Raw genomic sequence first — 20,896 nt, forward strand, 5'->3', positions numbered from 1 at the left:
AACGGAGTCATATGAATAACGTCACGTTTCGTTACCGAGGCTTCAATTGGTACATGTTTTAAACATTAACCCTATATTGATGTCATTTTGTACGTAAAGTCTAAATTGATATTTCTCCAAAAATCATAGACCTATTTTGATACCTTATCCTTTGTTTTAATGAATGCATTATAGAGTTTCTGATTTTTTCAAATCAACTATTTATCCAAAATTTTGTTAATTAAAGGTAAGTTTTTATTTTTATTTTTTATTTTTTATTTTTTATTTTTGTAGATACCTTATAATTGAAGGGTTGTAGAATATAATACAAAAAATAGTCTAGCTAAATAAAGTTATTATAATAATGATGTATAGATGATGTGCTATGAGTGTTAAACTCTTTGTAGTACTAAAGTTGGCTTATCAGAATTTTGGACAAAAGGATTAAGTAGCTGATTTTAAAAACCTTAAGGGACTCTACAATGTTTTTTTCAAAATAAAGGACTGGCTAATGCAATATACAGAAACTCAGGGGACTAATAAATTTCTTAACTAGAAAAACCCAACATTCTCCATCTATATAAACCCTAAGCCTACTTCATTCAATTCACAAGAACCCTTTAGCTTGAGATTAGAGTGTATTTCTTTCTACTTTGATCCAAAAATGACTTCCAAGTCAGTAGCAAGCATTGCCCTTCTCCTTACCATTAACCTTGTCTTCTTTGCTTTGGTTAGCTCAACCACTCATCAGACTACCCCTTCCCCATCACCACCACCACCACCAAAAGCAGCCTCACCACCCGCAAAGGAAACATGCCCTATTGACACACTAAAGCTAGGTGTATGTGCTAACTTATTAAACGATTTACTTAGCCTTGTGATTGGTACACCATCAAAGACACCATGCTGCCCTCTTCTTGATGGTCTTGTTGATCTTGAAGCTCCCATTTGCCTTTGCACTGCTCTTAAGGCTAATGTTTTAGGTCTCAATCTTAATGTTCCTATCTCCTTGAGCTTGCTCTTGAATTTCTGTGGAAAGGATGTTCCTGCTGGATTTCAGTGTCCTTAAATCTTTCAAATACTTCTTCTCCCTTCCAATTCCAATCCCTGTATGAGTTTTAGTTTGGTTTCCTATATCATTTCCTTGTTTCCATTATGGTTTTATAGTTGTAATTGTTCTTTTTAGTTCGATTTATATGGCATTTCATTGGCCAGGGAACTAGAAATTGTGTACTTTTGACATTTAAAATAATGCCTACTCTTGTTGAATAATACTTAAGCTGTGTTTGTTTTTGAGATTGTACTTCTCATAATAAATAGTATCTCAAAATTTAGTTCATTTCAAGAGATTATCACTTCTATGGTTTTTTTTTTGGATCCAAACTATAAGAATTGTATAAATTGTTCTGGCTGCACCATTAATCTAGAATTTAGAGGATTGTTCACTGTTTCAGCTAAGGACATCTTCACGTCTCAAAAAATGTGCTATAAAACTTGTACCTTGGAAAATGAAAGCATCATGAGATAAATTGATAAGTGCATATATAGACATGAATCACAGTAATTAAGAAGATGTAGTGTAATTGTACGTGGACAATTCTAAATATAAATTATCTGATATGGTATATAAGTTTAATAGTGTTTAACTTTTCCATCCAAGAGGCCAAAATTGCACCTATAGTAAAACGATAGACCTAAAATCTTGCTATTTCATATTAAGGAGTAAATGTGATCTTTCCAAAAACGTTAGGTACCTTATCCCTATGATTTATTAATTAAAGCGAGGTCTTCAGTATTTCGTATTCCATACATATTCTGTAATTAACATTAACAATGAATCATTTACTGTAGTGGACTGGCTGAATGTAAGCTTGGCCTAAATGATAGACTACTACAAGAGGCTCGAGGTCGAGCAACAAAAGGGAAAGCTGTTGATCTGGAAGATATCAAGTTTAATCAGTAGCATCCCTAGATATGCCTCTCTTTAAGTTAGTGACAATTTCACATGATCATGTACATTATGTACATTTTTTTTCATTGTTACCATTGTTGAAATAATAAACTTATAATTAATAGTCTTTAATTTGGTTCAGTGTATTATCCAGGAGTCATTTTTGTATTTATCAAGAGTTGTATTGTTTCACAAAGAGTCATCTGTATTTATAAAGAGTTATTGTTGTTTACTAAGAGTCATGTCTGTAATCTATAAATAGTTATCAATACAAGTAGTAAGGCAAGAGAATTTTTTTCCACCAATTATACTCTTCCTCTATTACCTGTGAAAGTTTATTTATTTGATCCAACAAATTGGTATCAGAGCCAGACAAAAATTCTCCTAAAAATTGAGAATCATGGTGAAAAGAGAAATCGCCATTCATTTGTGGGAGACCAAGTCGCAGATTTGGAAAGCTATATGCTTATGCATCAATCACATCAAAGAACAAGTCGATTCTTTGACCTTGGAGGGGATCAGGAGGTTGTTGGAGACGGATTTGGGATTGGAGAAATATGTTTTGGATGTACAGAAGAAATTTGTCATGTGATGTCGGGTGGAGTCCTTAGAAAATGATGATGATGAGAATTCTGAGGATTTAGTAAAAATTGGTGAAAGGCATGTGTATTTAACCAAACAAGAAGAAGAAAATGTATCACATGATGAGGACCTTTTGCCAGAAACTGATCCAGTCAGTAAGAAGAAATAAGCTCCAAGTAAGAGCAGTATTAGCAAGGCCATGATGAAAAGAGCTTCCTATATTAAACCCAATTATGAGGAAGTTTTAATGGTCTGTCTTTGTAGAATTTTAGAGGAAGATATTGGGCTTGATAAATTTGCACTTGATCCATACAAGAAATATATAAGTGATCATTTAGATGACGTATTGCTATGGGCTGATGAAAATTCGAAGTCTTCAGACAGAGAGATTGATGAGGACGATGGAGATAAAGATGAAGTAAAACCAAAGAATCAAATTAGTGAAAAGCAAAAGGTGCAAAATTCTGAAGTATCTAAAAAGAGGAAGAGGATTGAAAATAAAGTCAAAGCATCAAGCGAGAAGCAAAGCAAGCATGTGGAAGAAGAAGCAAAGGACAACAGAAGTCCATACTGTATTGAAAAAACCTCTGGTAAAATCAAGCAAGTCCATGAGAACAAACGTGAGGCTAAGCTAATCAAGGAACTCAATGAGATATTTTCCGAAGGATTGTCATCAAAAGCATCTGAAAAAAAATCAAGGAAGTTAAAAAGAGAAAGCAAAGAGTGAAAGAAATAGAAGACATTGACATGAGTAATATTGTGTCAAGTTCACGAAGAAGGTGCACCACCAATTATGTGCCTCATCCAAAACCCAAAATACCAGTTGATAGTGATAATAGTAATGCTGATGGTACTAACAAGGATGATGAGGAAGACGACCATGATTATGAGGAAGAAAAAAATGATAGAGATAATAATGGGTATGATGTCGGCTAGAGAGAAGAGATCAATGATGATGAAATTTGAAGATGTCAACAGATTAAGAACTGTTCTTGGTGTTACTAAGGGATAAAAAATTATAAATTTAAGGGGGTGTGTTGAAATAATAAACTTATTGGTTCAGTGTATTATCCAGGAGTCATTTCTATATTTATCAAAAGTTGTATTGTTTCACAAAGAGTCATCTGTATTTATAGAGAGTTATTGTTGTTTACTAAGAGTCATGTCTGTAATCTATAAATAGCTATCAATACAAGTAGTAAGGTAAGACAATTTTCTTCCACCAATTATACTCTTCCTCTGTTACCTGTGAAAATTTATTTATTTGATCCAACAACCATATGACAAACAGTAACTTTGCGAAATACATACGTCTTCATATTAATAGACTCGAGTGTATCGGATGATATCTGCATGCTTTTATGATTGCCTTGCGACATATCAGTTGTTTGGCTCTATGCATGAATGTCCAACTATGAAGCACGGAAACGTTGGAGAAGTAGTGTTTCTACGTTTCCACAAGATGTGGGAAAAGGAAACTCCTGGAAACGGAAACGAACCGTTTCCGGGTATGTTTCTGTAAATAAAGAAAATATGAAACATGTTTCCAAAATCTGAAAGAGATTCTCAAGCAGTTTATACTGAAATCGATCTCCAGACTTTCTTCTTCTTAGTTTTGCGATTTTTTTCTTCTTTTATCTGGTGTGAGTTGTTAGTCTGGTCTGGGTTTTCTTCTTCTCCAAGTGGCGATTGCGATTGCTTCTTCTTGGACTGGTTTTGGAAATCATAATACCAGTTTGATCTCAAGTTCTTCGTAGTTGGTAATTTGTTCTGTGGTTTTTTTTTTCTTTTTTCTGTGCCTTCTGGAATGGTGTGATAGAGAGGGAAGCTTCTAGAATGGATTGGCTGGACGACCTTTTATATTGTTTATCATTTAAGTAGTGCTTTTTTTTACTGTTTAGCTAGACTTTAATTTTACACATTTTGATATTTATACATATTTGTTTTTATTAATTAATTGGTAGTAACATGTTTATTTTATTAAATTGGCAGTTTTTTAAATTAATTTGTTTTCATTTTACCAATAATTAGTTCATGTATTTATAATTTATCATTATTTTTATATTTATTATATTTTTAAATATTTATAAATATGCCACTATATTTTTAATATTTACATGTTCCCCCACGTTTCTGTTTCCTATATTTTTTAGAAATCACGTTTCCCGTTGTAGACACCGAGTCGGAGGACCTGTGACGAAAACCTGAAAACAAGACGGTCGAAGAGATTGATTCCGGAAGTTTTGAAAAATATATAAAGAATAATAAGCGGAGGAAAATTAACGGCACGGCGCGGGCACGCACCGGCATCCCGCACACGGACGACGATGGTCGAACGCCCGCTTGACGGCTCGAGACGTGCGCGCGGCGTCCGTCGGACACACCGCGAGTGGCACGCTATCGACGTCCGAGCAATGCCTGGGACCGCTGGCGGTGCGCGCCCTCGTGGGCCGTTGAGCGCACGTGCCTGGCAGCGTGAGGCGCGCGTTCGGCGGCCGCGACGTGCGAGCGTCTGGCTGCGCGGAACGCGCGCTCGGCGGCCACGGAGTGCACGCGTCCGACGGCGCGGGGCACGCCCCGAGGGTCGCCGGGCGGGCACCCAACCACGTCGGGCGAACGCCCAATGCGTCGGGCGGACGCCCGACGAGGATCGGGCGCGGGCGCCCAACCTCGCGTTGGGCGCTCGCCCAACGCCGTTGGACGATCGCCCAACGAAAGTTGGGTAACATTGTTGGGCGGCCGCCCAACAAGGTTGGGCGGTAGCCCAACACTAGGTTGGGCGGCCGCCCAACCACAATGGGCGACGCCCAAATTTTTTTGGGCGTCGCCCATTGTTCCGGGATCCGTTTCCCTATATAAGGGCACGGATCCCAAGGTGAAAGGGAGGAGGCCTTGAAGAGGAAAAACTTTTTCACTCTAAACATTTTTAGAGAGAGAGAGTGTGGATTTTTTTTGAGAAAAATATTTTTTTCTCAAAAATTCCAAATTTCCTAAGTTCAAATTTTACTAAATTTTGATTAAAATCGGGAGCTCGCGGTTCGTGGAATCAATCGGCTTCGACTGTCAGATACCGAATCGAAGGTATTATCCGAGGACTAGACTCTTTATTTTATTTAATTTATTTCTCTCCTTCTATTTTTTTTTATGCTATAGTTTTTATTCCTTTAGTCATTTATTTATTTTGTCATGTTTTATTTAGTTAGCGTATTTATTTAATTTTCGTTTCGTGTTAAATAAAATTCGGTTTTGTTTTAAAATAAAAAACCTCGTTTTGGATATCCCAATACGAACCGTGATCCGATAAAAAGGTAGTTCGGGTATCGAAAATGTTGTAATTATAAGTTTTTTAATTTAAAAGAGGTTTCCAAATAACGTTTTAAAATGAAAACATCGTTTTAGGAACTTCCGTTTTCGACTATGATCCATCTTTGGTAGTTCGGAAGTCCAAAACGATTGAATTAGATTTAATTTAAAGCTTTTGAATAAATCTGGAAAATATTGGAGTGCTGCTGTAATTTGTCAATTCTGTCACTAAATGCTGTTTACCGACGGATTTTCCGTCATAAATCTGCCAAGATGTAAAAAATGTCATGTCGGTCCCTTTTTTCTTAACTTTTAGACTTTTAATCCTTAATATATATATATATAATTATGTAATACATGTTTTTCAAATTATTTTAGAATTTTAGTATATATATATTTATTTTAGAATATTTGCATATTGTTTTGTATTCCATTTTTCAATATAAGTATAAGTATGTATATATATTATTTTTTGTATTAATTTGAGTTATGTTTTAAATATTGGTTATCTAGTATCTTGGGAAATAATTAATACATATTAACATATGGTATTTTTGGGTGGTTAAAGCTATATTAGTTATGTATATATATAGTTTTGGGAATATTTGGGTTATTTTAATGATTATTGAATTAAATCATTTTTAGATAAGTATTACTTTCTTAGTTATAGGATTACTTATTATTTTCACATTTCAAAGTATAAGATATATTGCTCTTATTATCTTCATATACATATAATGATTTTTGGTTAAATCTTATTTTCTTACCTTTCCTTTTTGGATTTAAATGTATACATATATATATATATGGTCTAAAACCATTTTCTTTATTCTTTGGGCCCATTCATGGGTCCATATTCCAAAAGGACTTTAGTTGAGTGTGAATATTAGTTTAAATAAGTTTATTGTTGTAAGTATAACAATTAGAGAGTCCATTAAGTAAGTGGGGAAAATAAATCACCAAAAAGAGAGTTTTTAATTAAATTATTTAAGCTAATGAGCTTTCTTAGATCTCTAATGTAGATAAATAGAGTCATTTTTGTTGATATTTCAAATCGTCTTCAAAACACCACGTTTTAAAACCTTAGTCCGTTCCAACGACGGATTAAGCGAACATTGTAATCAAAATCGTTTTCTTTGTTAATAATGGAGATTTTGAATCGCTTTCTTAATGAATTTGCACAAAATAAAATTGACTTGCATGTCTAACCACGTTTTCTTATTAAAAGGCTTTTACTTTGACGTTTTCAATTACTCGAGTCGTTCCAACGGCGATTCGGGTAAGCTTCATCAAACGGGGTTTTAAAACGCACCTAAATCGTTCCAACGACGATTAAGGTGCGAACCATGTAAATAAATTCGTTTTGGGGAAATAAGTTAGCGTAGAATAAACACACAACATAACATTTGAATACGGTTGTAAATAAACCACTTCTTTCTTCCCCCTCTTTGTGTATGTATAAACATAAATGGGCGATTCTTTACTGATGTGGCTTTTCAATATCATATGCTCAGTAGGAGGCCGGTGGTTCATAACCGGGCGATGTCGGGGTGCCTAGTAGCCTTTCTCCGGAAAGGAGCTAGCCTTCTCGGCTCGTACCTAAGTTTCCCGAACCCACACCGGTCTCCCGCAAGGGATCGGTGTTCATTTTCCCATTCGTGGGTGGCGACTCTTCCATATCTCTGAGCTCCGGTCCTGCCGAGCAGGTTGATTCCACGATTGGTTGCTTTCGGCGCCAATCACCGCTTACGTCGCCATGAGGTTGTCCACCCCCCGGTCCGCCCGGGAGATTAGGCCGCGACACCTCGTCTAACAAGTGGCGACTCTGCTGGGGAAGCGAGAAATTTGATTCCGGAAGGCATGCACTAAGCCCTTAACGGGGACGGATCGTTTTACTTCTTTTCGTATGCATTCACGAGCATTATTGCAAACCCTTTGGGTAATTTCCACGAAACCTCTAGCGAGAGTTCATTCGTCGCTCGAAAGAGGCTAGCGTAAGTTCCCCCTTACAGTAAGGCGCCAGAGGGTCCCCATCCATTCGTTAGGGGCGAATCTGTGCGGTCCTGTGAGGTCCCGCGGTCAGCCGTGTCATCATATAGTAGCCTTAGAAGTTTCCATAGGATTACCCGTTACTATTTTTGATGTGATAAATGAATCAGTTCGTGTTTTCAAACCGCCATGATACGTATTTAATCCTAAAGTATGTAAAGAAAATGGGACGATGTGTTAATATATACTTATGAATCGACATACTAATTACCTTAAAAAACATCGAAACGATTTGAACTAAAGACGACTTAGTCATCTCATATGAATGAACATGTGCGACCCGCCTTGTCCCTTTCGGTGTCCCGACGAAGGCACGTGTTCAGGAAATACGTGATGACGTAAGCACGTATTAGTATGAATCGGTTCGGTGTTAAGAATAGTTATATTTCGATACAAAAGACTATATTAACGGTAGCCGTTATTCACATTCTTTAGATAAATTGGGATAAAACGAGATCACGACGAAACGAAAACGAAGAACATTTCTGTTTCGAACGACCTTGTTGTAACGTGAAAAGTTTCGCACAAGTAGCCCGTCCCTTCCGAATAAAAGACGAGCTTTTACGTTATGCCTTGTGTCATTCTTAGGAGAAATGGACGTGTCCGCAAAAGGTGACTAAGAAAATAAAAAGATAAAAATGAACTAAACGACCAAAATCATTCTGAATCTATGATATATGTTAATCCCGCGAGTAGTTAAAGAAAATAAACCAATGTCGTTGAATACGTGCCTCGGGCGAGAGTATACCCCATTTAAAATCTCGAAGCCGAATTAAGCCAAACCATATAATTGCGCCATATGGACGAGACTGCGGGTTTTGACTAACGACTCGATCATTTCGACCGTTACCAAAACTGCAAGAAATATGGCCCGATATACGTGTTTGCTTAAATTCGCGCCTAAAGGAAAGAAAACGGTGATATCCTCGCTTCGAACAAACACGCGATTCAACGAAACGTTGATTTTCTATAACCACACTGAGATGATATATCCCGTGGATTGGGAGGAACAAAGAGTTGTAATTAGCCGAAAGATTATCGTGCGCTCAAAATAAGACTCGCCATCTTTTCACGTAGCAAAATGAGCAAACGAATCCTCGACGCTAAGAACAAACACATTACGCGATGAGTCTGTTCCCTTAAATAAAATCCAAAAGTGATTCCATCACTAAATAAACACGTGGTTACGTCTCTCGATAGACCCAAAAGATCCCGTTGTAATCCAAAAATCGAGACACGAACCCACGTGAACAAAAGGGAACGAGTCATTGATAATAACGAACGATTGGACTAGAAGAATAACTCGTACCACGTCTAAAAACTGAGATGCGCTCAAAGGGAGTCAAAACCCGAACTAATGCGTCTCACGAAAGGACGAAAGATGAATTATTCTGAAAGGACAATCCAACTTGGTCGATTTCTTAGTCACTGAACGTTGATACGTCAAAATGAACTGTATTGTCTGATGAATGATTTACTTTCCCGCAATAATCGACGGCATCACGCGTCCCCTGGACCGCAATGTGAGCCCCAAACCAAAATCCTAGGAAAGAGACCTGGACCAACGAGTGTGTGGAGGAATAAGGGTGGAAGAGAGATGTCGTGATACGTGTAATTAGAACTAACGTTTGTTCTTCTTATCTTATAATCATAAATAAATAAACGCACACACCACGAATCATGCATATAAAACCATGCATACATACTAATGGATACCGTTCGCGCAGACGTCATCATTAAGCGGTTGTGGTTTCGCGAGACGTCATCATACTAATGTATACAGTCCCGAATCAGTAGTTGTGGCTTCTAAATCATCTTCATCCGAGTATACTCAGTCTTCCGTCATTATGTCTGCAACCGACGAGAAGGTGGCTGAATTGGAGAATTCTGTGAATAATATCAACGACCAGCTGGCCGCGATCTTGGCCCAGCTAGCTGAGTTAGCACTGAAGGACAACAAGAGTGGTAGTAAGCGTGCTGAGAATGAGGTGAATAAGGGCCCTCGCTTTGGGAATGAGGAGGATTATCAGGACTATGTCCGAAAACAGTTAGAGAAGGAGAAAGCTAAGGAAGAGGAGTGGAGGCAACACATCACACAGGAAGTGCAGGACTTGCACGGAGGAAGCTCCGGGAGTCAAGATTTCTATAACTTGAAGAATTGTTTGACAGCAACAGCTTTGCCTCTGAAATTCCGGCTCCCTGACATGAAAAAGTTCGATGGAACTGGAGATCCCACCGCTCACATGAATCAGTACGTGGCGGTAATGAAGCACACGATCCTAACTGAGGATCAAGTCTTGGGGCTGTTTAACACCTACCTGGAGGGGGCTGCCCTCACATGGTTTCATGCATTGCCAATGGTGACAAAGAAGGATTGGAAGGAGTTGGCGAAGTCATTCATCGCTTAGTATAGCTTTAACACCATGCTGGAAGTCACTTTGAAAGAGTTAGAGAGCATTAAGCAACAGACGGGGGAATCCCTTTCAGATTTCGTGAAAAGATGGAGGGCTAAGGCCGCGGTCATGAAACAGAAGCCGCTTGAGCAAGATCAGATCCGAATGGTGATCGGCAATACGTTGCCGTATATTAAGAATGAGTTGAGATATATGCCGTTCACAGATTTCAATCAGATGTATAGTTGTGCCTTGACTGTCGAAAGCGATGGGGAGCCGAAGAAAGCTTATACTAAGTGGACGAAGTCTGGATATAGTGCCGGAGGGCCTAGCGTGAGTACGGAATCTGCGGCAGTGAAAGTGGTTGATCTTAATGCTATCGAAAAGAGGCGGTTCGCCAAGTTCGATCAGACCTATGCGAAAGTTTTTGAACGTCTGCAGAAGAAGGGGTTGTTGAAAGCCCTTACCCCGTACAACAAAGCTCAACCTACTCCGCAGATTCAGGCTAGAGGGTATTGTGAGTTCCACAGCAGTTATGGACATACGATTGAGAATTGCGAGAGGCTGAAACACGAAATCCAAGATTTGATTGAGGAGAAGAAGATAGCTGATCCTTCGTCAGCAAACCCTTCCGTTAGACGCAATCCATTGCCTAATCATAGGGTGAGCGTGATCGGAGCTGGTTTGACGGAAACTGTGGTGATGGAATCTTTTGAGGAAGATGTAGAGGAGCTGTTGGACTCCGTCGAAAGAAGCAATGTGGGAAATGGTTTGTATGTGTCCTTCTTGGGTGAGGAACAAGCGGACGAACCAATGGAGGAAGGATCGGATGGTGGAGCACCATACGACGAGGATAGTGCCGAAGAGACCGGAGAAGGGTCGTCTCGGACTATCGTGCCTAATTTGGGTTTGTTCAGTGGAGGAAGGGATCCCGAAGTGCACTTGCGTGAGTATATGCACGACATGTTTATTGAATCCTTCGGGGTAGATGAAATTGCTCAGTGGTTCCACCATTCGCTGGTAGGTGAGCCTTTGCAATGGTTCCATTCATTGCCCGACTCTTGCAAGCACGATTGGGATCGGTTGTCGGATTTGTTTCTTGAAAAGTATCAGAAAGCTGGGGATAAAACTGCGGAGCGCTTTGCAATGCAGATTGGACCCATCAAGCGTCCATTGCCGAGGGTGAGCAAGTATAACGGCAATAAGGACCCTATGGAGCACCTCCACTTCTACTTATCGGCTATGACAGCTTTGAGTTTTAAAGAAGAAGAGATCACTAGCTTGTTTTGTAATTCACTGATGGGTGAACCGCTGATGTGGTATATGTCGCTGCCGATGCATGTTAAGACCGATTGGGCAGCTATGACGAAGAGATTTATCAAGGAGTATACGGTATGGATGCTAGCAGAGCAAACCCCTGATTCCCCGTCTTACCAAACACCCGATGCGGTGTTAGCGATGCCTAGGTATGGTGGATACCAGGATCCTGTGGAGCATGTGAGGATATTCCGCGATCATATGTATAACGCCGGATTTCCGCAGTGTGAGTTGCATGAACATTTTCCGGAAACCTTGATGGGTGAAGCCTTATTGTGGCATCAAGGTCTGTCAGAGGAAGAGATGTGTCATTGGATACCGCTCCGAAATGCCTTTGTGGCAAGATATGAAATGTACATTCCATGGATGGGATCCCTGGATGATCTGGACAGGATTAGGCAATTCCCCGAGGAACATTTTGTGGATTATGCTAAAAGGTGGAGACACCGTTATGAGCAGTGTAATGAGACAATGAGCGATAAGGTGCAGCTTATGTGCATACAACGAGGTGCTATTCTGTTGGCCGCAAGAAGGATGAGTAGAGTGTCCCTCCGTGACTATGATGAGTTGATAGGTTGGGCTTTGTATGGATCGGCGGATCCCTTTTTCCTGAATCCGAGCATTCCTCACGTCATGGATTTAATGGTCGTAGACATTTGGGCGAGTTCCTCGGACGAGGAGGATGCTAATCGAAGGGTTCCTATTAACATCTGGGACGAATCAGATGATGAGCCGGAAATTGTGGTAATGACGAGATCAGGTCGTGTGGCCGAAGGAAAGGCACCAATGGTAGAGACTGAGATTGGAGAAGGGTCGGCTCCTAAGCCCGATGACCAAGTTCTTGAACAGTTGAAGAAGACGCAAGCTAAGTCTACGGTCTGGGAAGTTTTATGCCATTCTAAGTACCATCGTGAGAACCTGATGAAGGAGTTGCAGAATTTGGTTATTTCCACCGATACCGAGCCGACAGCGCTAGTAGGGGCAATTATGGCCCGAAAGAAGACGGAGATCACATTTACTGACGAAGATCTCCCAGAAGAGGGGAAGGCTCATAATAAGCCATTGTATATCCGAGCGGAAATTAACGGGAAGAAGACTAGCTGTGTGATGGTCGATGATGGATCGGCCATTAATGTTTGTCCGCTGAAACTCTTGTCGAGGTTGGGAGTAGAGAGAGGAGACTTGACAGCTTCTGAAACAGTGATCAGAGCATACGATGACAGCCGTAGGCATATTGAAGGAATTTTCAAGGCCAAATTGAAAGTAGGGCCGCATGAGGAAGAGACTGAGTTCACAGTGTTGGACATCCCGGTAACTTTTGTTGTGTTGTTGGGACGCCCTTGGTTCCACAAGCTGGGAGGTGTGCCCTCCACGCTCCACCAAATGATCAAGTTCCCTTTCGGGGAGGAGATAGTAACAATTAGAGCTGAAAAACTGAGCTCGGTGGCAGCATTGGGAATTGAGCCTCAACTTTTCTCCGGATTCCAAGTCTCTGGGATTTACGAGTCGAGCATGACCACCGATGTGGTGAAGATGATGAAGGGAGGTTTCATCCCGGGAATGGGATTAGGAGCACACCATCAAGGGTTGTCGGAGTTTCCGGATTTTAAAAGTCAGAAAACCCGGAGGGGTTTGGGATATGAGCAGGGGAGTCCATCCAACATGAGTGCAGAAGGAAAAATAGGCTTGAGGAAGCATTTTGTAAGCGAGGGGCATGGAAAGCCATATTCGGGAACCTCCGAGTCGTGGACTAGCATGGAAGGAAAGATTCTAACAGGGTTTGAAATCTTCAATGATGTCGCCGACTGGGGCAAAGGCAATCTGCTTTGTCGAGGAGATCATGATGCTAGATTCAAATGCCGAGGAGCAGGTCATTACCATTGAAGCGACTACAGGAGCTGAAATTGAGCCTAGTACCTCGAGAGTATATGAGAAGTCCGAAGATATTGAGGATGAAAATTGTATTACTGCTTTGTTTGAGTCCGATGATGTAATCACCCACGCTATCAATGAAATGAATTCTGATTTTGCTTACTTGCTTGATGTCGATCATGATCATTCCATGCATTCTCATTCATATAACATGCCTACATTTGAAATCAATACGATAGAAATGTCAACTTTCAATCTTGGTACGGATGAAAATCCTAAACTTATACAAATTGCTCAAGAACTAACTATTGAAGAGAGAAAAGAATTTGAGAGAATAATTAAAAAATACGAAATTGTATTCGCTTGGACATACGAAGACATGCCTGGAATCGATCAATCAATCGTAACTCACCGTATTCCAACATATCCCGAGACGAGGCCCGTAAAGCAGAAGCTCCGACGTATGAGACCCGAATGGGCAGATAAGATCAGAGAGGAGGTGAAGAAGCAGTTAGAAGCAGGATTCATCGAAGTGATCGACTATCCCCCTTGGGTCGCAAATGTAGTGCCCATCGCAAAGAAGGACGACAAAGTGAGGATGTGCGTGGATTACAGAGATCTTAACAAGGCAAGCCCCAAGGATGAGTTCGCATTGCCTCATATCGATGTATTGATCGACAGTGCAGCGTCAAGCGTCTTACACACGAATGTGGACGGTTTCATGGGCTACATGCAAGTTCAGATGGCCGAAAAGCACAAAGCGAAAACCTCGTTCACAACTGAGTGGGGGACATACTGCTACAGGGTAATGCCGTTTGGTTTGAAGAATGCCGGGGCAACTTACCAGCGAATGGCTACAGCACTGTTCCATGATATGATACACAAGGAGGTGGAAGTTTATGTGGATGACATGATGGTCAAATCAGAAACAAGAGAAGGGCATTTTGCCGCACTCGAGAAGTTTTTGGCCCGAATTGCAGAATTCAAACTGAGGTTAAACCAGAAGAAGTGCTTTTTCGGCGTTTCGTCGGGGAAAATCTTAGGCTATGTAGTCGGAAATAAGGGAATCGAGGTAGATCCTGATAAAGTAAAGGCTATACAAGAGATGCCGGCGCCGAGAAATGAGAAGGAAGTGAGAGGGTTTCTGGGGCAGGTTCAGTATATCAGTCGGTTCATAGCAAGACTCACCGCAATCTGCGAACCAATCTTTAAATTTCTAAGGAAAGACCAACCCGCTGTTTGGAATGATAAGTGTCAGCAAGCTTTGGAGAGCGTCCGGAGCTATTTGTCTAATCCGCCAGTGCTGAGACCGCCTAAACTAGGAAAGCCGCTTCTCCTCTATGTAGCGATTGAGGAGCGATCTATTGGGGCAATGTTGGCTCAAGAGGGAGACACCGGTGTGGAGCACGCGGTGTATTATTTGAGTAAGAAGTTCCTAGAGTACGAGCTCAAGTACAACATGATCGAAAAGACATGTGTGGCAGTGGTGTGGTTGACAAAGAAACTGCGGCACTATTTCCAATCGTATAAAGTGATCATTATTTCTCGGATGGACCCCGTGAAGTATCTGTACCGAACTCCATCCTTAACGGGAAAGTTAGCCAGATGGTTGTTGCTTTTATCCGAATTTGACATTGAATATGTGACGAAGAAGGTTATCAAAGAGAGAGCCGTGGCAGAATTTTTGGCTAATCAACCCCTGAATACAGAAGAAGAAGAGATAAGCTATGATTTCCCCGATGAACATTTGAATGCAATCGAAGTTATACCATGGAAAATGTTCTTCGACGGAGCGGTTAATTCGAGTGGAGCCAGAGTAGGAGTACTGCTTATCTCACCAGAAGGAGAAAGAATCCTGATGGCGAAGAAGTTATCCTTCCCTCTTACCAATAATATGGCCGAATACGAAGCGTGTATTTATGGTTTGGAGTCATTAGCAGCATTGGGAGCGTCATATGTCGAAATTTGGGGTGACTCCAAGTTGATCATCGAACAGGCACAAGGAAACTGGGAGGTAAGGGAGGAAAGGCTACGTCCGTATCTAGATCAGCTAGAAGGGTTGGCATTGAGATTCAAAGAATGTCGCTTCTATCACATTCCTCGAGCTCAGAATCAGGCCGCGGATGCCTTGGCCACTTTGGTGTTAGTTTGGGACAACCCCCGGAACCTTGCTTCGAAACCATTGGTATTGAGAAGATCTCACAAACCGTGCTACGAAGACGTAATGCTGTTAGGGGCCGATGAAAAACCGTGGTATTTCGATATCGTGAACTTCATGAAAGATGGAACATATCCGGCAGAGTCAGAACCTAGGGATCAAGCTGTGATTAGAAGGCTAGCCCGTCAGTTCGTCATCCACAACGACTTGCTTTATAAAAGGCACGTTGATGGATTACAACTCAGATGCTTGGATGCGGGGGAAGCCCGCGAGGCGATGGAATCAGTACATTCGGGAATTTGTGGAGCCCATATGGGAGGAGCAGTACTAGCTAAGAAAATTATTAGGCAAGGCTTCTATTGGCTCACCATGGAAAGAGATTGTAACGAGTATGAGAAGAAATGTCACGATTGTCAAATCCACGGCGATTGCAGTCATCTTCCGGCCATGGAACTACATGTGCTAGCACCTATTTGGCCATTCGCTGCCTGGGGCATTGACATCATCGGCGAAGTAAGGCCTAATGCTTCAAATGGACATAAGTTTATTACAGTCGCCATCGATTATTTCACCAAATGGGTAGAAGCAGAGTCGTTTAGCAAACTGGGATCCAAGCAGATGAGAAAGTTCATTGAAAAACACTTGATCACCAGGTTCGGAGTGCCTCATCACATGATCACGGATAACGGAGTCCAGTTTCAGGGGGAAGTAAGGAATCTTTTCCGAGAATATGGCATTGAACACCACAGGTCTTCTCCGTACCGTCCACAGGCTAATGGGGCAGTAGAAGCAGATAATAAGAACCTTAAAAGGATCCTCGTAAAGACGGTGGAATCACATCGGAACTGGCATGAGCACCTCCCACTCGCGTTGTGGGCTTATCGCACGACAATCAGAACCTCGACTGGGGCAACGCCATTCTCCTTGGTATACGGAACGGAAGCAGTCCTGCCGATTGAGATCGAAAAGCGATCGTTGAGAATCGCAGTAGAGGCAGAAATTCCCGAGGCGGAATGGGTGAAAAAGCGATGTGAGCAGTTGGCTCTAGTTGACGAAAAAAGGATGGAAGCGCTTTACCATGTACAGTTATATCAAAGAAGGATGGCTCGAGCTTTCAATAAAAAAGTCAAGACCAGTCCTATCAAAGAAGGAGATTTGGTGCTGAAACAGATTCGTGTGACGCACACCGACCCTAGGGGCAAGTTCAGCCCTAACTGGGAAGGACCATTCGTCGTAAAGAAGATACTAAGCAAAGGAGCGGTGAAGTTAACCACAATGGACGGCATGGAATTCTCCGAACCTACCAACCTGGATAGGCTTAAGAAATACTTTTCGTAAAAAAAAAGAAAAAAAAAGAAAAATAAAGAAAAATTCCCGATAGGTTGAAAACCCGCAAAGGGCGACCTATGCAACAATAAGGGAAATCCCAATAGGTGAAAACCCGAAAGGGCACTCATTTAAAAATTCCGGGATAGTAAAAGGAGAGGAGAAAAATCGCCGGGATCCGAAAACCAAAAGGCGGATCCTGGTAACAATAGTTATGACTTGAGCAATTACAAAAACGATGTATAAGAGACTAAGTATTTAAATTCGTTGTAAATAAATAAAGGCATGAATATATTTGACGAGAATGATTGGAATCATCATAATCTACTGAATGCATGGTAATATGAATCACGAGTTATACATTTCCTATCCTACTTTTCACAAAAAGCCTATCTACTATCCACCCCACTCCCTATACATCGGCTATACATCGGAGAAACCCTAATAAAAGCTACAAAGCAACAATGAAAGCTACAAAGCAACAATGAAAGCTACGAGCCTAATACGGAGGGAAGTCCCAATAGTTCTCAAAATCTCTCAGGTGGGATGCCCGCTCCGCAGATAGTGCCTCCTCGGCAGCACGCGCTCTCTCATCAGAAACTCGCGCTCTCTCATCAGAAACCCGTGCTCTCTCATCAGCAGCTCGTGCTCTCTCCTCTGCAGCAAGGCGTCTGATCGACTCATCACGCGCCCTCTCCTCGATGGCAAGACGACCCTCAGTCTCCCATCGCATCATCCCCGACCAGTGGTCGTTCCTCTCTTGATACACATGACCAACTCGGGCATCAGCTTCCCGCACTAGCTCGCTCTGTCTCCGCTCATGGGCATGCAGATCACTCTACAGAAAAAGAAAAAAAAACACAAATAAAAGGCAGCATAGGCAAAAGCATAAATCATACACACATGCATACATTTCACTACACTAAAGTACAGTAATGATACATACCAGGTGATCGGTGCAGCGCAAGCTGAGGCGGTCTCGGAAATAACCAGACAGCCCCACATAATCCGTACAGGTCTCTCTCGTGGTCAGAGAAGCGTCCGAGGGATCAAACGGGATCCTCGAGGAGAAGATAGGAGGGACCGTCTCAAATCCCGCGTAAGGTGCCCCGGACTCATCATAGCAGATCGTAGCATAATCTCTCCCATAGTCTGGTATAGGCACGCCTATGGACGACCTCTCCGGTCGAGCTGCACTGGAGGACTCGTCGACAAAATAGGGCTGCTCGCACACCGGTGTTTGAGCCCGAGTACCGTCGAAAAAATCAGATAGGTGGGCACTCCGCCAGGATCCCTCCTGCAAAAAAAAGCGAAAAAAACACACGATAAAATCTCCGAGCATATCATGAATAAAATGAAAAGAGGGCAGAATCACTTACCGGAACCTCCGCCTGACCTAAGACGGCCTCGACCGCCTCTCTCGAAAACACGTCCGCCACTGGATCTACCTCCATCGCTGCCGCCGGGGCATCCCTCGCTCTCAGTAAAGTGGACAAATAAGGCTCGCGGCCCCCGGCGTGAATCCAGACCACTCTACCGACAAAATGACGGGTCAGATCTCGACGAATGGCCGATAAAGGCAGAGTCCACACAGCAAACATGGAAACGGGAATCTCCCCCGGCGTCCAGTGAACATCACTCACTCCGGTGATGACTCGATCTCCCAAATACCACGCCCGTACACAAGGGCCGGTGAGCACGCACTGCTGCTCCTGGATCATCGATGTGTATGAATACTCGGGACCAAAGTCAAGATCGTCCCACCTGAACTTAATCTAAAAAAAATATGCACAAAGAAAAGGGTCAGAAAGACTCAAGCCAAAGCATAGCAAGACTAAGCGGAATCTACCTGTGTGAGGACTAATGAGTCAATCCGATCTAGGAGCCATGACACTGTCCGCCTCCTCTCAGCGCTCAGATCAAAATCTCTCCATCGAACCATAAAAGGCGGCCTCTGTGCTCTCAATCGAGGTCGAGATCGACTGGGAAGGATGCGTCTCTCGTACGCCCACACCTGCGGTATAAACAAGGACTAGGAGTGTGAGAAAGAAAAAAAAAAAGACGGGCGAATCGAGAAGACGTCACGTACCAGCAGAGCAAAGGTGTAACCACCGAAATCCTTGCACTTCCGGTAAGTCAGGTCCAGAAACTTGTAGAGAAAAGCTAAGCCTGCCCCCGCCCAATCATAGGAAGCTGCGGCATCTAAATCACTAAGGGCCTGGATGAGACCCGCATGCACCTTTCTGCCCTTCGTGCGGAAAATCGTCTCGCTAAGAGCATATACAAGGAAGCTACGAACCGCCAGATCAGTAGCATTAGTCTCACAGAAGTCTCGTCTACTCAAGAGGCTAGCAGTCGAAATAAACTTCACCGGGGTAGATTTGGCGCATAGAGGAACTCCTGGTCCTATCAAGGCGGCAAGCCTAGCAGGGTCGACCCGCGGTCGCATCATGCCATAATGGAAAGGGACGGGAGTGTTGCTCCCTCGTAATCCGGTCAATAATGAAAAATCTCGGGGCGAGATGGTCATCTCCCCGAAGGAAAGGTGGAAGGTGTGGGTCGAGTCAACCCACCGCTCACACAGGGCCGGTAGGCCAAAGGGATCACACACCCCGTTGGTGCGGGGCAGCGCTGCAATGAAGGGTCCGAAGCCCAACTCCTGCACGCGGGCTCTCGCCGCGGCGCTCAGCCTATCATACCATGAAAGAACCTCGGCAGTGGTCCCGGAGATCTCGATGAGCTAAAGAGGAACAAGATAAGAAAGTTCAAATACAACTCGTAAGGCTATCGAGTGATAAGAACGCGTTAAAACTAGGTATTCGTTCGTCCGGTCAATTAGGGCCAATTTTCTGTAAAAATCTCTCCCGTAGGATCATTTATGTAAGGTTTAGTCAATTCTTTTATCCACACTCGTCTACAGGTGACGAGGAGCGTAGATTAGGTTTTACTATTCACATACGTTCACGTGCATTAGTTAAGTTTTTACTATTCACGTGCACTATTCACGTTTCTTACTATTCACGTGCATTAGCTAAGTTTTTACTATTCACGTGCACTATTCACGTGCATTAGTTAAGTTTTCACTATTCACGTTTTTACTATTCACGTGCACTATTCACGTTTTTACTATTCAAATCGTTTTGTACTGTTAGCATGCATAAATTCGTAGTGTCACTATTCACATGCATATAACCCGCATTCTCACAAAAATAAACAGGTGTTACGTGTAAATAAAGGAATTCACGTTTTCCAGCTAAAGTCCTCTAAGGCAGCCTAAGAGTTAGCATGCAAATCATGTTCGTATAGGAGTGCCAAAGCCTAGAGTTCAAATCAAATAAAAGTGAGAAACCACTTACTTCGTTGCAGCGTGTCCTGCTCAAGTGTGTCGTAGGGTCGTGGAAGGTATCCACTCTATCCAGGTTTACGTAAACCTCGTCCATGCCTCTGGTGTCATCCCATTCATCTAACTCCATCCCGAGAATAATCCAAATTGAAATCTAGTGAGAGAAAGAGGAGAGAGAAGGTGTGGGGTTGAAATGAAACCCCACCACCTTATATAGGAAGAGGGAATGACATTCCCGTAAATAGTGAAAAAAGTACGATTTGACATAAAGATAAAAAGTAAATAATTAATTACCAGGTGCACAGACCTCCGATTTGCAGTCCGTTTCAGCTTGCGTTTCTCCTAGACAGTGACCAACATTGTCAAAACATCAACTCCAGACAACAGTCAATTTTTACAGAACAGTGACAACAGTCAATTTTTACAATCATTAGTCTATATCATTTCCGACTAAGACATGTGCCCATCGAATCTTCTAGATAATAACTCCAGTGAGAAAATACAGACGACAGTGTGGTAAGAAAATCCAGAAACAGCCCCCGCTTTTTAGCCATTTGACTCACGGTCGCAGACCGGAGTTGCTTTTGAGCCATTTGACTCACGGTCGCAGACCAGAGTTGCTT

At 42.3% G+C, this 20,896-nt stretch overlaps 1 protein-coding gene across 1 annotated transcript; it reads left to right on the plus strand.

Annotated features, from left to right (window-relative positions):
* Positions 1-611: 611 nt before the first annotated feature.
* LOC136220243 (14 kDa proline-rich protein DC2.15-like) lies at positions 612-1,048 on the plus strand. The gene has a single exon (XM_066008030.1). It carries the CDS (start codon positions 644-646, stop codon positions 1,046-1,048), a length of 405 nt encoding a protein of 134 aa, XP_065864102.1. The 5' UTR covers positions 612-643.
* Positions 1,049-20,896: the final 19,848 nt, after the last annotated feature.

The sequence above is a fragment of the Euphorbia lathyris genome, chromosome 2 (genome assembly GCF_963576675.1).
Source record: "Euphorbia lathyris chromosome 2, ddEupLath1.1, whole genome shotgun sequence".
Classification (NCBI taxonomy): Eukaryota; Viridiplantae; Streptophyta; class Magnoliopsida; order Malpighiales; family Euphorbiaceae; genus Euphorbia; species Euphorbia lathyris.